Source organism: Neoarius graeffei, chromosome 2 (genome assembly GCF_027579695.1).
Source record: "Neoarius graeffei isolate fNeoGra1 chromosome 2, fNeoGra1.pri, whole genome shotgun sequence".
In the NCBI taxonomy this organism is placed as follows: Eukaryota; Metazoa; Chordata; class Actinopteri; order Siluriformes; family Ariidae; genus Neoarius; species Neoarius graeffei.
The window spans coordinates 80908901-80923314 of record NC_083570.1 but is presented as its reverse complement, the minus strand read 5'-3'; the positions used below and the strand labels follow the sequence as shown (position 1 = coordinate 80923314).

General features: G+C 38.7%; 2 protein-coding genes across 7 annotated transcripts in view; one reads left to right on the top strand and one right to left on the bottom strand.

The window, feature by feature from the left end:
• The first annotated feature begins 1073 nt into the window (after nucleotides 1–1073).
• Nucleotides 1074–9946, top strand: prr33 (proline rich 33). Of its 2 annotated transcripts, XM_060915043.1 has the most exons (3): nucleotides 1074–1157; nucleotides 1514–1559; nucleotides 6532–9946. In XM_060915043.1, the coding sequence occupies exon 3, from the start codon at nucleotides 6546–6548 to the stop codon at nucleotides 9804–9806; it is 3261 nt and encodes a 1086-aa protein (XP_060771026.1). In that variant the 5' UTR covers nucleotides 1074–1157; nucleotides 1514–1559; nucleotides 6532–6545; the 3' UTR covers nucleotides 9807–9946. The 2 variants fall into 2 exon arrangements, with proteins under 2 accessions (XP_060771026.1, XP_060771025.1); XM_060915042.1 differs by lacking the exons at nucleotides 1074–1157; nucleotides 1514–1559 and adding an exon at nucleotides 1826–1859.
• Nucleotides 4586–14414, bottom strand: part of lsp1a (lymphocyte specific protein 1 a) — a 29926-nt gene continuing 20097 nt past the window's right edge. For all 5 annotated transcript variants that reach the window (XM_060915045.1, XM_060915047.1, XM_060915044.1 and 2 more), the window contains 4 exons: nucleotides 13663–13761; nucleotides 11850–11942; nucleotides 11604–11712; nucleotides 4586–5437 (listed from right to left, as the gene is read on the bottom strand). In XM_060915045.1, the coding sequence (XP_060771028.1) occupies nucleotides 5412–5437; nucleotides 11604–11712; nucleotides 11850–11942; nucleotides 13663–13761 (327 nt within the window). In that variant the 3' untranslated portion in view covers nucleotides 4586–5411. The remainder of the gene's footprint in view (nucleotides 5438–11603; nucleotides 11713–11849; nucleotides 11943–13662; nucleotides 13762–14414) is intronic.

The following is a 14414-nucleotide window of genomic DNA, read 5'->3' as shown; positions in this document are numbered from 1 at the left end:
GTCTCAATGTCTAATCTCTCTGTCTTACCTCAGAAAAGCTGAAAAGAAGTGAGCTCCCTGGTGGCGGAGACTGGCTGTAAAGTTCTGCAAACATCCAGGGTCGATTAAGTCCTTCTGTTATAGTGATACTTGATCTGTGAAGGCTTCTCATTGGCCAAGACAGCATGGTGGGCATGGTTAAGGAGGCCAGGTCCAGGTCTTGGCCTAGGCACTGAATAAGGAGATGGAACGATTGGGGGAATGTGGATGAGGCACAAGTTTAGAATGGGGCAAGACAGCATCACTATATTTGCTGTGGCATTAGGCTAGCAAATCAACCATTATATCTGAGAATGAGTGGGAGAGCTGGGTGTTTCCTCAAGGAAGGGTTTGCAAATGCACAGATGGGGAATTTGTACATACCATATGTGTGGAGGCCAGGGGGTCAAAATGTATACTACAGACCCCACGTAAATGACTGGACATTAAATAAATTAGGATAAATTGAACAAAGAACTATACCATTTTTTTATTTAGCTAACTGAAGAGTGATATTCTCTAACCAAACTATTAACAACATTATTATCATCATCAGCAACAACAACAATTTATTTTTTTTGCCAAGTACAATTTGAATGAATTTCAGCCTTCTGAAAATAAAACGTGACTAATTCATGTTAACCTAATGTAATTTGGCTATGGCAACATATCTCACAAGACTTCTTTAGTGTCTGAATGATGTAAGGTTTATAAAATGTCTCTTAATGTCCATTCCGTAAGTGTGCCTGTTCAGTGGTGTCATAGTCTTCCCACACCCTACTTTTGGTGTCAAGTTTACAGTCATAGGGGTCAACATTAATCATTTATCCAGCAGAGGGCACCATTTTTACAGTCACTGAGTCCTTGTGTGGACTTTGGTGACTTGAGGCAGGTGTGGGTAGTGGGGGCCGTATGTAAGGTGCTCTGGCCACCTCCTGCCATGCGAACAGTCCCTCTGCACCACTCGGTGCACATTCTAAGTAAAGGGTTCAGGTTTTATTTTTGGACTGTTATGGAGCTAGTGCCTTCCATTTTGGAGGAAGGGACGATAGTTGAGCTTAACATGAGCCTCTTGTTCTGATACTCTAGGCTGGGAGAAGCAGGCAGCAGCCAGTCACCCCTAACCAGCAGAAACACTGGTAAAATAAACTCAAATCAGTTTCAGATTTTTCTTGTTTGGAAAAGTGCATGCAAGGTGTTAATGTCACTGCACAGGGTGGTGTTGTGGTTTGGGGCAGGTGTTGTGGTGGTGGTGGTGGTGGTGTGGCAGATTACTCAGATTAGATGTATTGTTTCATTCAATCTATTGTTGAAAGATTGTGATATTTTTGATGATGGATGACTGTATTGTAAAGAATAACTGCACACGTTAACAAGATGACATTTAGTATCTAGAAGTATTCACAGGCCATACAAACCAGATGCCAACGTATTAGAAATTATTATTTAAAATTTGGAAATTGTTTGCAAGTGAATTTGTTTCTTTTTCTTCAAGGGGACTCTTTCTGAAGCGAGCCATCTGTTATCTGCTATCTGTCTTGGTAAGTTATTTTTGTGCATTTCTTATTTGCTTGCAAGTGTGTGTTTACCTGTTTTTTTTTTTGTTCGTTCATTTGTTTTTTCCTCAAATGTGCTAAGAAGTATTACTTATGCAAGGCCTGAATATACTGCCTGACTATTCTTACACTTTCCTCTTTTGAACATGTGTTGGAGTTACTTCAAAATGGCAAAGGCTCTCGTGCCTTAAAAGGATGACCCCTTCTCATGTGTCATGTGACAGGCGACAGATTCAGTTTCTGTGGGAGTGGGGCTCTGAGGAACTCCTATGACCACCCTGCTCTGTAGGATAACTTCAATAATATTTCTAGCTTTTAAAAAGGATATGCTCTTTTTTTTCCTTTTTTTTTACAGTTAAAAAGATTTACACAATTCAACAACGGCAGTATAAAATGTTGCAGGTGACTTTGAACAATCAAAATTAAAATGTCATAAAATGCATTTAAAATATTGGTTTGCTTATTAGGAAAGAACAGGAACAAAAGTGAAGTCTGTCTAGGCCTAGCCTGAGCAGGACTCAGTGAACTAAACACTGACTGTTAACTAAACAGAGGGATTTTACTACAACCCCAAATCAGAAAAAGTTGGGACACTATGTTGAAATTGAAATTAAAACTGAAAACAATGATTTGTAAATAATCTTTGACCTGCATTGCGCTCGAAACAACGCAGCAGCACATTATTTGATGTTTTATCTCATGATTTTTTTGTTTTGTCAAAATAAACACTTCTTTTCATTTTGATTCTTGCAGCATATTTCAACAAAAGTTGGGACAGTAAAGCCTTTATCACTTTGTAACGTTGCCATTCCTTCTCACAACACTTAAAAGATGTTTAGGGACGTGAAAACACCAAGTGATGAAGCATTTCAGGTGTTATTTCATCCCATTCTTCCTGCAAACAGGCCTTAAAGTGTGCAACATTACAGGGTTGTCCTTGTCATATTTCGTTTCAAAATTCTCCACACATTCTCTATTGGGGACAGAGTGGACAGACACCCTCTTCTTCCACAGCCATGCCTTTGTAATGTGTGCAGAATGTGGTTTTGCATTGTCTTGTTGAAATGTCCCTGGGAAAAAATGATCTTCATTTTGAAGGCAGCATATGTTACTCCAAAATCTCAATGTACTTTTCTGCATTAATGTTGCCATCACAGAAGTGTAAGTTACCGTACCTTTGCCAAGGGCACTGACACAAAAGCATACCATGACAGACCCTGGCTTTTGGACTTGTTCCTGGTAATAGTTTGGATGGTTCTTTTCGTCTTAGGTTCAGAGCACACAGCATCCATTTCTTACAAAAAAGACCTGGAATACTGATTCATCTGACCACGATACACATTTCCACTGTGACGGTTCGTCCCAGATGCCTCCAAGCCCAGAGAAGTCGACAGCATTTCTCGACACGGTTAAAATAAGGCTACCTTTTTGCACAGTAAAGTTTTAACAGGCATTTGTGGATGTAACTCTGTACTGTAGTGCTTGACAAAGGTTTGCAAAAGCAATCTTGAGCCCATGTGGTTATAACGGCTATAGATGAATGACGGTTCTTGATGCAGTGCCATCTGAGGGATCAAACACTCAAAAGACTAGGCCTTTCATGGATACATCATTATTTAATTATTAATACCCTGTCCACACTAGGGATTTTGTACCGATACGATACTACTTTCGTACCGCAACACCTGTCCACACTAGCAACTATACCGGTACTGTAGCGGTATAACTGTACCGGTACGAAACTCATAAATTTGTGGGTTTTGTACCAGTACAGTATCGGTACTGTAGCGCTTCGCTGTAGTGTGGACGGATGAAGCGGTTCTGTATCGATACAAACATAATGCGCATGCGCAAAGTCACACACCTCAATCGATGTCTTCGCTGAATAAAATAGTGAAGAACGGAGATTCGTTTGTTTCTTTCTCAACTGCCTCGCGCGTTTTATACGATTCGACTGAATAAATAACCACCAGAAATACAGACTGTACATTGACAACAAAAAGCACACACACGTTGTTTCATCCGCCATATTCTCGGAAGGAAGTTACTCGGTAACCACGGAAACATTTCGCGCACGCGCATTTCAACTACCGTGAAAGAAAACCGCAAACATTTCTCGCTAGTGTGGACAGATGCACTAAACTGTACTGGTATACTTTGTATCGATACAGTTATACCACTATCGGACCGGTATATATGTGAACACAGCTTTAATTACCGCATCATTATTTTATTGTTTAACCTCATTATTAGCCCTAAATTTCCCCCGTCCCAACTTTTTTGGAATGTGCTGTAGGCCTGAAATGGATGTGTATTAACAAATGAAATGATGTTGATCAGAGAAAACATGAAATATCTTGGGTTCATACTGTCTGCAATGAAATACAAGTGAACGTAAATTTAGAAATCACCGCTTTCTTTTTTTTATTTGTATTTTCCATACCGTCCCAACTTTTTCTGGTTTGGGGTTGTACAAAAGAAGTCATTTTTACAGCAACTCCTGTTAATTAACTCTGTACAACATATCTGAACTGAACAGCAGGGGCTGTCTGTCGCATGTGTTGATAGATATCTATTGCTGTCAGATATGTTGTATGGAAGGTGACTAGGTGTCAACTGTCTGTGATTTAAAATACACCCAAGTTTAAACTAACCTGCATCCTGATCTGTAATTGCCCCATGTTGTGAAAACAGTACAGAGGCATTATTTTATATCTTGGAATGAAAGTGTGGCATCAAACTCTGTGACAGGGAACGGGCATGTCTCCTAAAATTAGGACAAGAAACTCGCCAAGATTTGATTGGAGTGCACTGCTGTGTCAGAAGAGGTGGATAGCATAAATGTACTGGTCTCCTTACCGTTACCAAAACAGCTGGCTGGTGTAATCACCAAAAAATCATTAAACTCACACTAAACTGACCTGAATGAATAACTTATATCTAGGCTACTTCAGTCTACTGCATTACAAGTTGCTTAGGGATTAATAATAAAAACAGCAAGCAAGAAGGTATTTAATAATAAAAAGGTCAAATTTATTAAACAAAATACTAGTACAATAGAAAAGGGTTTCATTGGTAGAACATTCAAAATATATATTTTAAAGAAAAACTGGGAAATCTTTAACCATGCTGTGATACTGTATGGCCTGAACTAGTGGTGCAAATTATCATTGAACTGATATGGTTTTTTTGTTGTAGTGTTTTTTTGTTGTTGTTTTTTCATAAATATAGTAAGGCGGATTAACTCCAGTGTTCAGGTTTAAATGAAGGATATTTCTTAACCATCGTTGACTATGCTCAGTGACAAACTGGACCCCATATACCTATGTTGCTTACTGGAGAAAGGCTTGAACCTATCTCTTTTTTTTTATTTATTCTAAATATAAAACAAACATTAAAAAGCCTAACTTTACTGTTTGGCTCCAAACCATAGTCCATCCACAATATTTGGGGTTGGGCCTAACTCCAAAATATAACATTTATCTTTTTATTTCTTCTAAAATCCTATTTACATAGACATAACCATCCCAATAAATCAACCTGCCAACATACTTTAGAATCTGAGTTGTGGTCTGGAAATGTGTGTGGATACGTTTTAATCAAGGACAGATGAAAAAAAATGATGTAAACATCATGTGCTTCATGGCATAGTAATACAGATATATATGTGACGCAAATGATAAAATCAACAAGTCCAACAATGTACTAAAATTTGCTGCTAGGCATGTATCTTAATGGCTGAAAGTTATTTATGCATGTGAATGTAAAACCTGTAATAAACAAAGCGTCCTTGTAAATCATCCAAATCACCATAACATGGTAGTCTGCAACAGGTTTTTACAAGTCATTGTGGCACAGGTCCCCTAAAGAAACAAAAAAAAATAAATGTTAGTCATGGATCATTAAAACTCACCATATTTTTAATAGGCATTTTACACATTTTGAATTCAATTTTATGTACATATCCTATTTAAATATATTTTTCAATTGAGCAGTATTTAACATAAAAGACTTCTAATTATTCATGCCCTTGAGACAGAAAAGAAAGGGTAATTTAGTTTGTAGCAACAATAGCTAAAATGTTCCAGTAGTTAAATATTTGGCGGCACGGTTGGTTAGCCCTGTCACCTCACAGCAAGAAGGTTCTGGGTTCGAGCCCAGTGGCTGAATGGGGCCCTTTCTGTGTGGAGTTTGTATGTTCTGTCTGTGTGGGTTTCCTCCGGGTGCTCCGGTTTCCCCCGCAGCCCAAAGACATGCAGGTTAGGTTAACTGGCTACTCTAAATTGCCCATAGGTGTGAGTGTGTGCGTGAATGATTGAGAGGAGAAAACCTCTATAATAATCCAGTAGACGGCAATGGGAAACCACTACTGTAATTCTTCCCTAGAGACTCTGATGGCTGATGCCGTCAGAGTGGCCACATTACTGTAGTGATACGCCAGCTAGATAGAGATAGAGCTAAATGTTCCAGCAGCTACAATAGCCAAATAGTGTATGTTAAGATATTAATAATATCGGTTCAAAAGTTTGCATTTCCCTTTCTGAATTTGAGTTCAATATTTTTGTGTATGCCAACAGTATGCCTTTATAAAGTAACTGCCTCCAGTGAGTCTCCGAACAGCTTTTGTATCCTCTCTGTTGTAATATTCAGAGGCCCAGGTAGCACAATCCCTTGCATAATTGCCCTGCACATCTGTTATAATTCACCTCTCATACACTGTATTTTTTTTTTAATCTCAGAAAATTGTGGCAATATTTAGTCAAAATATTTTTCAGTGGATTTTATTTTATGTTTTGGATTGTTACCTTGCTTCAGAATGCACTCATTTAATTTTTTACATTATGGAATTGTATCTTTGACGGTTAATTATATAATAGAGGCATTTTTCTTTGTTCAATTCAAACCCCAAAGTACACCAAAGTATATACGCTAACATGTTTTTCCTATTTGTCCCAAGGGGCTGACGTTTTTATGGCTGTAAATATACGCAGCGTTGCCCAAGCAGGCCTGCTTTCCCAGCAGTACCCACCCCCCCTACTTCCTAAACCTGGAAAGGAAAATGTCCGGCTCCAGAAGTTACTTAAGAAAAGTGCTAAGAAAAAAGCTGCTGCCCAAGCTTCCCAGACAACAGCCCCTTTCCGCTCATGCCTCTCTCCAGTAACTGAGGCCAGTCCTGACCTGGAGTACAGTGACCACTCAACTCCACCCAAGACACCAGAAACACTAATCTATGGAGGTACACTGCACCCACGGTTCAACATCAGGCCACTGTATCAACATTCACCATCCCCTTACCCTCATCAAGGCAGCAATTCTTACATCACACCAGCAAGGTTCTCCCCACAGCCCTACGTTACACCACACCAATCAACTGCATTATTTTCATATACAACTCCTCCCCCTCTTGCTGGTGCACCATTAGTTCCTTCCTATACACCAACATCTATAACTGTTACGTCTGTAACTACCACAACTGAGATAATCCAGCCTATTTCTACAGTACCACTTTTTGTGACAGTAAAGCAAACAAATAATGTGCTAACTACACCCACTTTTATTATCTCAAAAGCTGCAAGTCCTCAGCCATCCTCAAAATCTATGTTTGATGTTCCCCAAATTACAAATTACACTTCTAAGACAGCAACATTAAAAACCTCCCAATATACATCCTCACCAACAATGCAAAGGAGTAGAACACCCATTTCTGAGGTGCTGCGAGGTCCGACACCAACATTTGAAGTTAGAAGGATTGTCACACCAACCTCAGAATTAAAGAGAGATAAAACACCAACAAGAGAAATCAAAAGAGTCACAACACCAACATCTGAAATTAAAAGGAGTGTAACACCTACAGTTGAAATTAAAAGGGGTGCAACGCCTATATCTGAAATGAAAAGGGGTGTAACACCCACATCTGAAATTAAAAGGAGTGTAACACCTACAGCTGAAATTAAAAGGGGTGCAACACCTACATCTGAAATTAAAAGGGGTGCAACACCTACATCTGAAATTAAAAGGAGTGTAACCCCTATAACTCTAATTAAAAGGGGTGTAACACCTACATCTGAAATGATAAGTGACACAACCCCAATTTCTGAAATAAAACCTCTGACTATTCAAGCTTTAGAGGTTAAGAGAGGAACTACACCAACATCTGAGACAAAAGGTGATGCAACAGTTATGACTGAGACAAAAAGGGGGAGAACCCTGACAAGAACAAGAACAAAAACACCAACATTTGATCTTTCACCATCAAAAACTTCATCAGGGCGACCAAAGACACCGTCATATCACGTTTCACCTGCTAGGATACCTGTTATAGAAATTTCAAGACCCAACCCACTTTTATTTGCTGTCTCTCCTGTGTATATGGAGGGCAGAAGATCCAAAACACCAACATCAAGTTTAGTTGGGCCAAGTGATGAAATTGCTCAAGAAACTGAGAAAATAAAGCAAAATAATCTTTCTGAATTAATACAAAATTATGAGGTCCATATCAAAACATCTGAAACTTCAGAAGCTAGACCATCTTCTGAAAAATCCAAGGAACCTGAATTGTCAAAGCCAAAGGTCGCAGTACAAGGTGCTTCAAAGACTACAGAGACCACTGAATCCCAAAGCTTAAAGACCAGCATACATGAAGGTTCTAAACCTCAGACTCCTACAGTTGAACATAGAAGTCCCAAAACACCAAACTCTGAGTTTTCTGAACCTGTTAAACCCTTACTGGGGTATCAAAGACCAACTGTACTGCCGTTTGCAGGTCAAAGACCAAGAACACCAACGTCAAAATCAAAATATTATGGTTTAACCCCAGCTGAATATGTTGCTTATGGGGGAATAAAGAGTTATACACCTGCATTTGGTATCTCTAGATCTATATCACCGGCTGCTTTAGAATCTAAATCTCCAGAACAGGCAACACATGTACCTGATGTGAAAGAGAAGCCAGAGAGTCCCAAGACACCTGTGGATAAAGTGTCACCATCCATTACTGCTGCTATTGAAAAAGAAACTCCTGTTGGCCCAATGGGTGAATTTTCAGAGGCTGCAATGCCAATAGTAAAGGCAGAGCTAAAACTGGAGCAAGGTATAGCTACATCAGAGAGAATGGAACCAAATGAAAAAGCCTCTGGAGTTCCTGGAGTTAAAATTCCAAGTATTGTTGTATCTAAAGTTGACACACCACCTTCAGAGGCTCTCGTGACAGTGACCACTATTCCTGTCACACAGAAAGTTAGGACTCCGACATATGACACATCTAAACCAAAGACAGTGCCGTCTGTAGCTTTAATGGATACTACTAAACCTGAAACTCAGCCAACACCAGCATCTGTAAAAGCTGTAACACCTGACCAAAATGCAGATAAAAGTTCAAAGCCAACAAAAATAAGCACAATGTCACAGAAGATACCAGAGCCTCGTATGTCTTTACTGGAGAGGATTAAAGAACAAAAGTCTTTATCTGCCCCTCCAACAAAGGCTCCTGAAATGCCTGTGACTGAAACAACAGAAGTTAAGCCTCTGGTCAAGCCAAAGGATGACCAGAAGAACAAAGTTAAACCTGGTGAAGATGATTCATCAACACCGAAAGAGAGCATACCAAAAGATGCAAAACCTGCAGTCAAAAATGAGGAGGCCAGCGTCCTCCCAACTGCACAGCCTCTCCTAAAGGCCTTTCAGAAACCAAAAGGCATGAAGTCAAAACTCAGTGGCTGGTCTCGTCTCAAGAAACACCTGGTGGTGGAGGTAGAGGAACCTAAGTTTCCTGTTTCTGAGCCAGAACTGAAGAAAGATGCCCTTGATGGAACTGCTCAGGAAACACATGAGCAGGAAAACCAAGGCAAAGAAACAGATAAGACTAGGGGAAAAGAGGATAAAGATGCCCCTAGGGCTGCAAAAATGTGGGACGCTGTCCTCTTCCAAATGTTTGCAACCAAAGAAAGTATCATGCAACAGATTGAAGCCAACAAAACTGAGGAGCAAAAGAAAGAGGAGGCTAAATCAGATAAACCAAAAGAAATTCCTGCATTTGCACATCGCCTTCCAGTTCTCCTTTACAGTCCTCGATTTGATGCCAGGAAACTGAAAGAAGCAGTTTCACGACCAGTAACGAAGATTGCAACAGTGTTTGAGATGGGTCTCATAGGTCGCAAAAATAAAGACGAAGAACCAAAAGACTTTAACAGAACAGCCAAAGGGTTCTTTACTACAAAAACTACCAACGTCTAGGTGATAAGTAATGAAACGGCCAAGGATACTGTATTTTTTCAGTAATTGTGTACAGTTCTATTTATCACAATTCAACTATCTTAAAGTTGAAATTAAATAAGAAAGTGAATGTAATCTGTTTGTATGATTTACACAGAGGAATCATGGGAAAAGCATATTGTTTTACCTCACTCATGTCTTATTATTCTGACAGAAAGAAAGACATGATGTGGTTAAAAAAAAGCTTCTTTATTTTATAAATTGTCTTCACTGTCATTCTGAAATGCCTGAATGACATGAGTTAGTTACACAATCCTTGGAATGGAGGGAGAGAGTTTGGGGCATAAATACAGAGTCTAAATGTGAATTTGAGGCATCATGGAATGCTCAGTTTATCTCTAAAGCATTCACAGGCAGTTTAAAAATACACTAAACTCACTGCCCACTTTATTAGAAACACCTGTACACCTGCAGTTTCATGCAGTTATCCAATCAGCCAATCATGTGGCCGAAGCACGATGAATAAAATCAAAAGTGCCAACAGCAGCCTCAGCTTCCTGTTCTTACCTAACAGCAGTGGACCTGATGTGGATTTCTGATGTTGTAGCCCATCCACCTCAGAGTCCAGAGTCATTTCTGAAATGCTTTTCTGCTCTGTTCTGTCCTTTCTCACCGACAAGAAGTGCAGAACTGCTGCTCACTGGAGTTTTTTTGTTTAAAGTCTAAATTCTCGAGACCGTCGTGTGTGAAAATCTCAGGGAATCAACAGTTTCTTAAATACTCAAACCAGTCTGTTTGGCACCAACAACCATGCCACAGTCAAAGTCTCTGAGATAATATTTTTTCCCCATTTTGATGTTTGATGTGAACATTAACTGATGCTCTTGACCTGTATTTGGATGCTTTTATGCAATACACTGCTGGCAAATGATTGACAGATTGGATAATTTCAGGAACGAAAAAGTATACAGATGTTCCTCATAAAGAGGCCAGGGATTGTGTTTCACAATTAGCGTACTCAAAATGGTACTTTTCAAACGTTTCTCTTTCTCTTCTAGTATTTTATCTGCTGCTTTGTATAGCAATGCCTATGAGACAAAGGTCTGATTGTATGTTCAGTGAAGGAAAGCACCCTGTATTTACAGAGTGTTTGAAAGTTGTAGGTGGCTGGATAGGTGGAATGAGGACAACTGAGAGATAATAGAGACCTGGAAATAAAGGAAAGTGTGTATGGAAAAGAGAATAAGAAAACAGCCTGAATATACCACAGATCTTATATTGAAAATGATGACCAGAACAGGTCTACATGAAGCTGTAGATGACTAAAGTGTGACAGGCAGCTTACACAGGAAAAATGGTTACATGATGCAAGAGTGTATACTGTCAGCTGTTATGCATGGCTAAAATATTTGGTTTTGATTGTTCCAACTACAGTTAGGTTAAAATTAGATGTTAACTGTCCATGGCATATGTTTTATGACTTGCCCTTTGTGTGTGTGTGTGTGTGTGTGTGTGTGTGTGTGTGTGTGTGTGTGTGTGTGTGTGTGTGTGTGTGGGCAGGGAAATGTGATATGTATGATATTTTGCATTTTAAGGTGCTAGATTAAATGTTTTATATTTTTTGTAATAAAAAATGCTAATTTGGAGAAGATTGGGCATGGATATACTTGGCTATAACACATTTGTGGCTAGATTTTCACATATGTGCAGCTGAAGGAAAAAGTATCAGACTGTTTTGAAGAATAATATTCATTGTAAAACAAAATATGCCAATATTATAAATGCAATAATATAATGCAAGGATTCCTTATTCCTTACTTGATTTTCCGTTTGGATAGTCACTGTAATGGTCATCATCAATGGAAATCTTCTCATATTTGCCATGGCCGGTCACAACAAACTTGTAGCGTTTGCCAGAAGAGATGCCCTAAGAATTAAAAAAAAAAAAAAATATATATATATATATATATATATATATATATATATATATATATATATATATATATATATGAATAAAACTTGAAAATCCAAACAGTAAGAAGTTGAGAAAGGATAATAATTTACCTTCCCTGCTTGTCCTGACCGATCGGTTGCTGATCCTTCCCCTATGATCTCCCACATGTTCTTCTTCTGGAGCACATCTCCTGTTTTAACATCCTGAGAAGAAGCACAGAACAATCTTTTCACAGAACTTTTATGAAGTAAAAACAAAAAACAAAACAGAAAATGCTGTAAAAACTAACAATTAAATGATCAATACACCACCAGAGGGCAGTGTAAAGAGGGATTACAACAAACACCAAGTCAGTCCCTGTTCAACAATACTCTCTCAAATGCAAATACTACAGCAGCAACAATTTAAACACTGTCCCAAATAAGCTTTTCAGATCAGAGAGAAAGAGAAACAGTGCTCGTTTATTTTACCTTAAGAAGGAAAGATAAGGAGGTAGATGAAAGAAGCAGAAAACAAAAACTGGAAGCAGAAAAGATAAAGAGGCCTTAATGTATTTTGTATGCATTGCAAAAAGAAAAAAGATATCTGTGCATGGTAAAATATATTGAATTTAGTCAGATTTATCTAGGATTTCATATTATAAGATTACAAGAAACCAAATATAGGATTATATCCATCCATCTATTATCTGTAGCTGCTTATCCTGTTCTACAGGGTCGCAGGCAAGCTGGAGCCTATCCCAGCTGACTACGGGCGAGAGACCCTGGACAAGTCGCCACAGTGTAAAACATTTCAGCCTTGTTTATTTATGTCCACTTACTTTTTCTCTTTAACTCAATGAGCTCTGAAAAGTGTTTTAATTTGAACTAATCTGTTCAAGTTTTCAAATGTTAGACTTGAATTACTTAGTTGTCTTGACTAATTGAGACTTTTTCGGAGTTGAAACAAAGATAATTGTCAAATTGAGTTAACCTGCATTTCCAAGTTAAACCAATTTGAAATGTTTTACAGTGCAGGTTATCGCAGGGCCGACACACAGAGACAAGCAACCATTCACACTCATATTCACACCTACGGTCAATTTAGAGCCACCAATTAGCCTAACCTGCATGTCTTTGGACTGTGGGGGAAACCGGAGGAAACCCACACAGACACGGGGAGAACATGCAAACTCCACACAGAAAGGCCCTCGCCAGCCACGAACCCAGGACCTTCTTGCTGTGAGGCAACAGCGCTAACCACTACACCACCGTGCTGTCCAGAATTAAATATTATTATATAATTATTATATATAAGCTTGGAAATAGTTAAAAATAAAAGTCTAGAAATAGGATTAATCCTATTTTTAGACTTTTATTTTTAACTATTTCCAAGCTTTAAATGTTGGCAGATACATTTGCTAATTTTAAGCATTTATTTCTAGAAAAAAAGCTAATTTATCTGCCAACATAAGTTGGTATAAGAAAATTTCAAGCTTAAAATTAGTAAAAATGAGGGTGTCGTGGCTCAGGTGGCTAAGGCACCATACCATAAATCTGGGGACCCGGGTTTGATTCCGACCCGAGGTCATTTTCCAATCCCTCCCCGTGTGTGTGTGTCTCTCTCTCTCTCTCCCACTCATTTCCTGTCTCTACACTGTCCTATCCAATAAAAAAAAGGTGAAAAAAGCCAAAAAAAAAGAGTAAAAATGTCTATATGCTTCATAATTTTATCATTTATATTGGTTTATTGTAATCTTATAATAGCAAATGCTAGATCGATTGTACTGTATTCAAGATATTTTCACAAATATCTAAAACACAGAGGTGCATAGATATATATTCTGTATTGTCCCCCTGGTAAACGTCATACATTGTGTTTACAAGCACTGTCTACATCAGCAATGGAGTGATATGACTAAAAGCCTAGTCAGCAGACACTTACACATGGTCTGGACTGTGCGTATCTGTTGCCACCGTCTGGGCTTCCTTTTACCCACTGAGTGATCAGACCAGCCACACCCACTTTCAGTCCATCGGTGTCCTAAAATGCAAATGATACACAATAAGTTTGTAGAAATTCAATCCAAGAGACTCGCACTCAAAGAAATAACTCAGAAGGAAATAAATAGTGTCAGAAATATTGCAGGAGGATACTAAATTTGTAAATCCTGTGTTCTGGCCCTTTGTCTTTCTAACTGGATATTTTTAGGCTTATAAATGTAACCTTTTTTCCTGATAGTCATATATTTTCTTCCTCATATGACAAGTTGCTTTCACAGTATTTATCCATTCATCTTCAGTAAGTGCTTTACCCTGGTCAGGGTCGCAGTGGATCCAGAGTTTATCCCAAAATAGGAAATTTACAGGCAATTTAGTGCAGGCAATCTGCCTACCTTCATGTTTTTGGACAATGGGAGGAAACCACGGAGTCCACATGAACATACAGTATAAAACATTGCATAGACAATAACCTGAGCTCAGGATCAAACCAGGAACTGTGAAGCTGTGAGGCAGCAACACTATTTACTGTTACTATATGACTTCAATTGGTGGAATCTGAATCATCTTTGATATCAACTTGTCATTTTGAGTCATCACACACATTCAGCTAATTTGCTAAATCACCCCAAGAACATGACAGGATGAGAATATCAGCATTCATGACTGGATATGAACCAAACATTATTTACATCA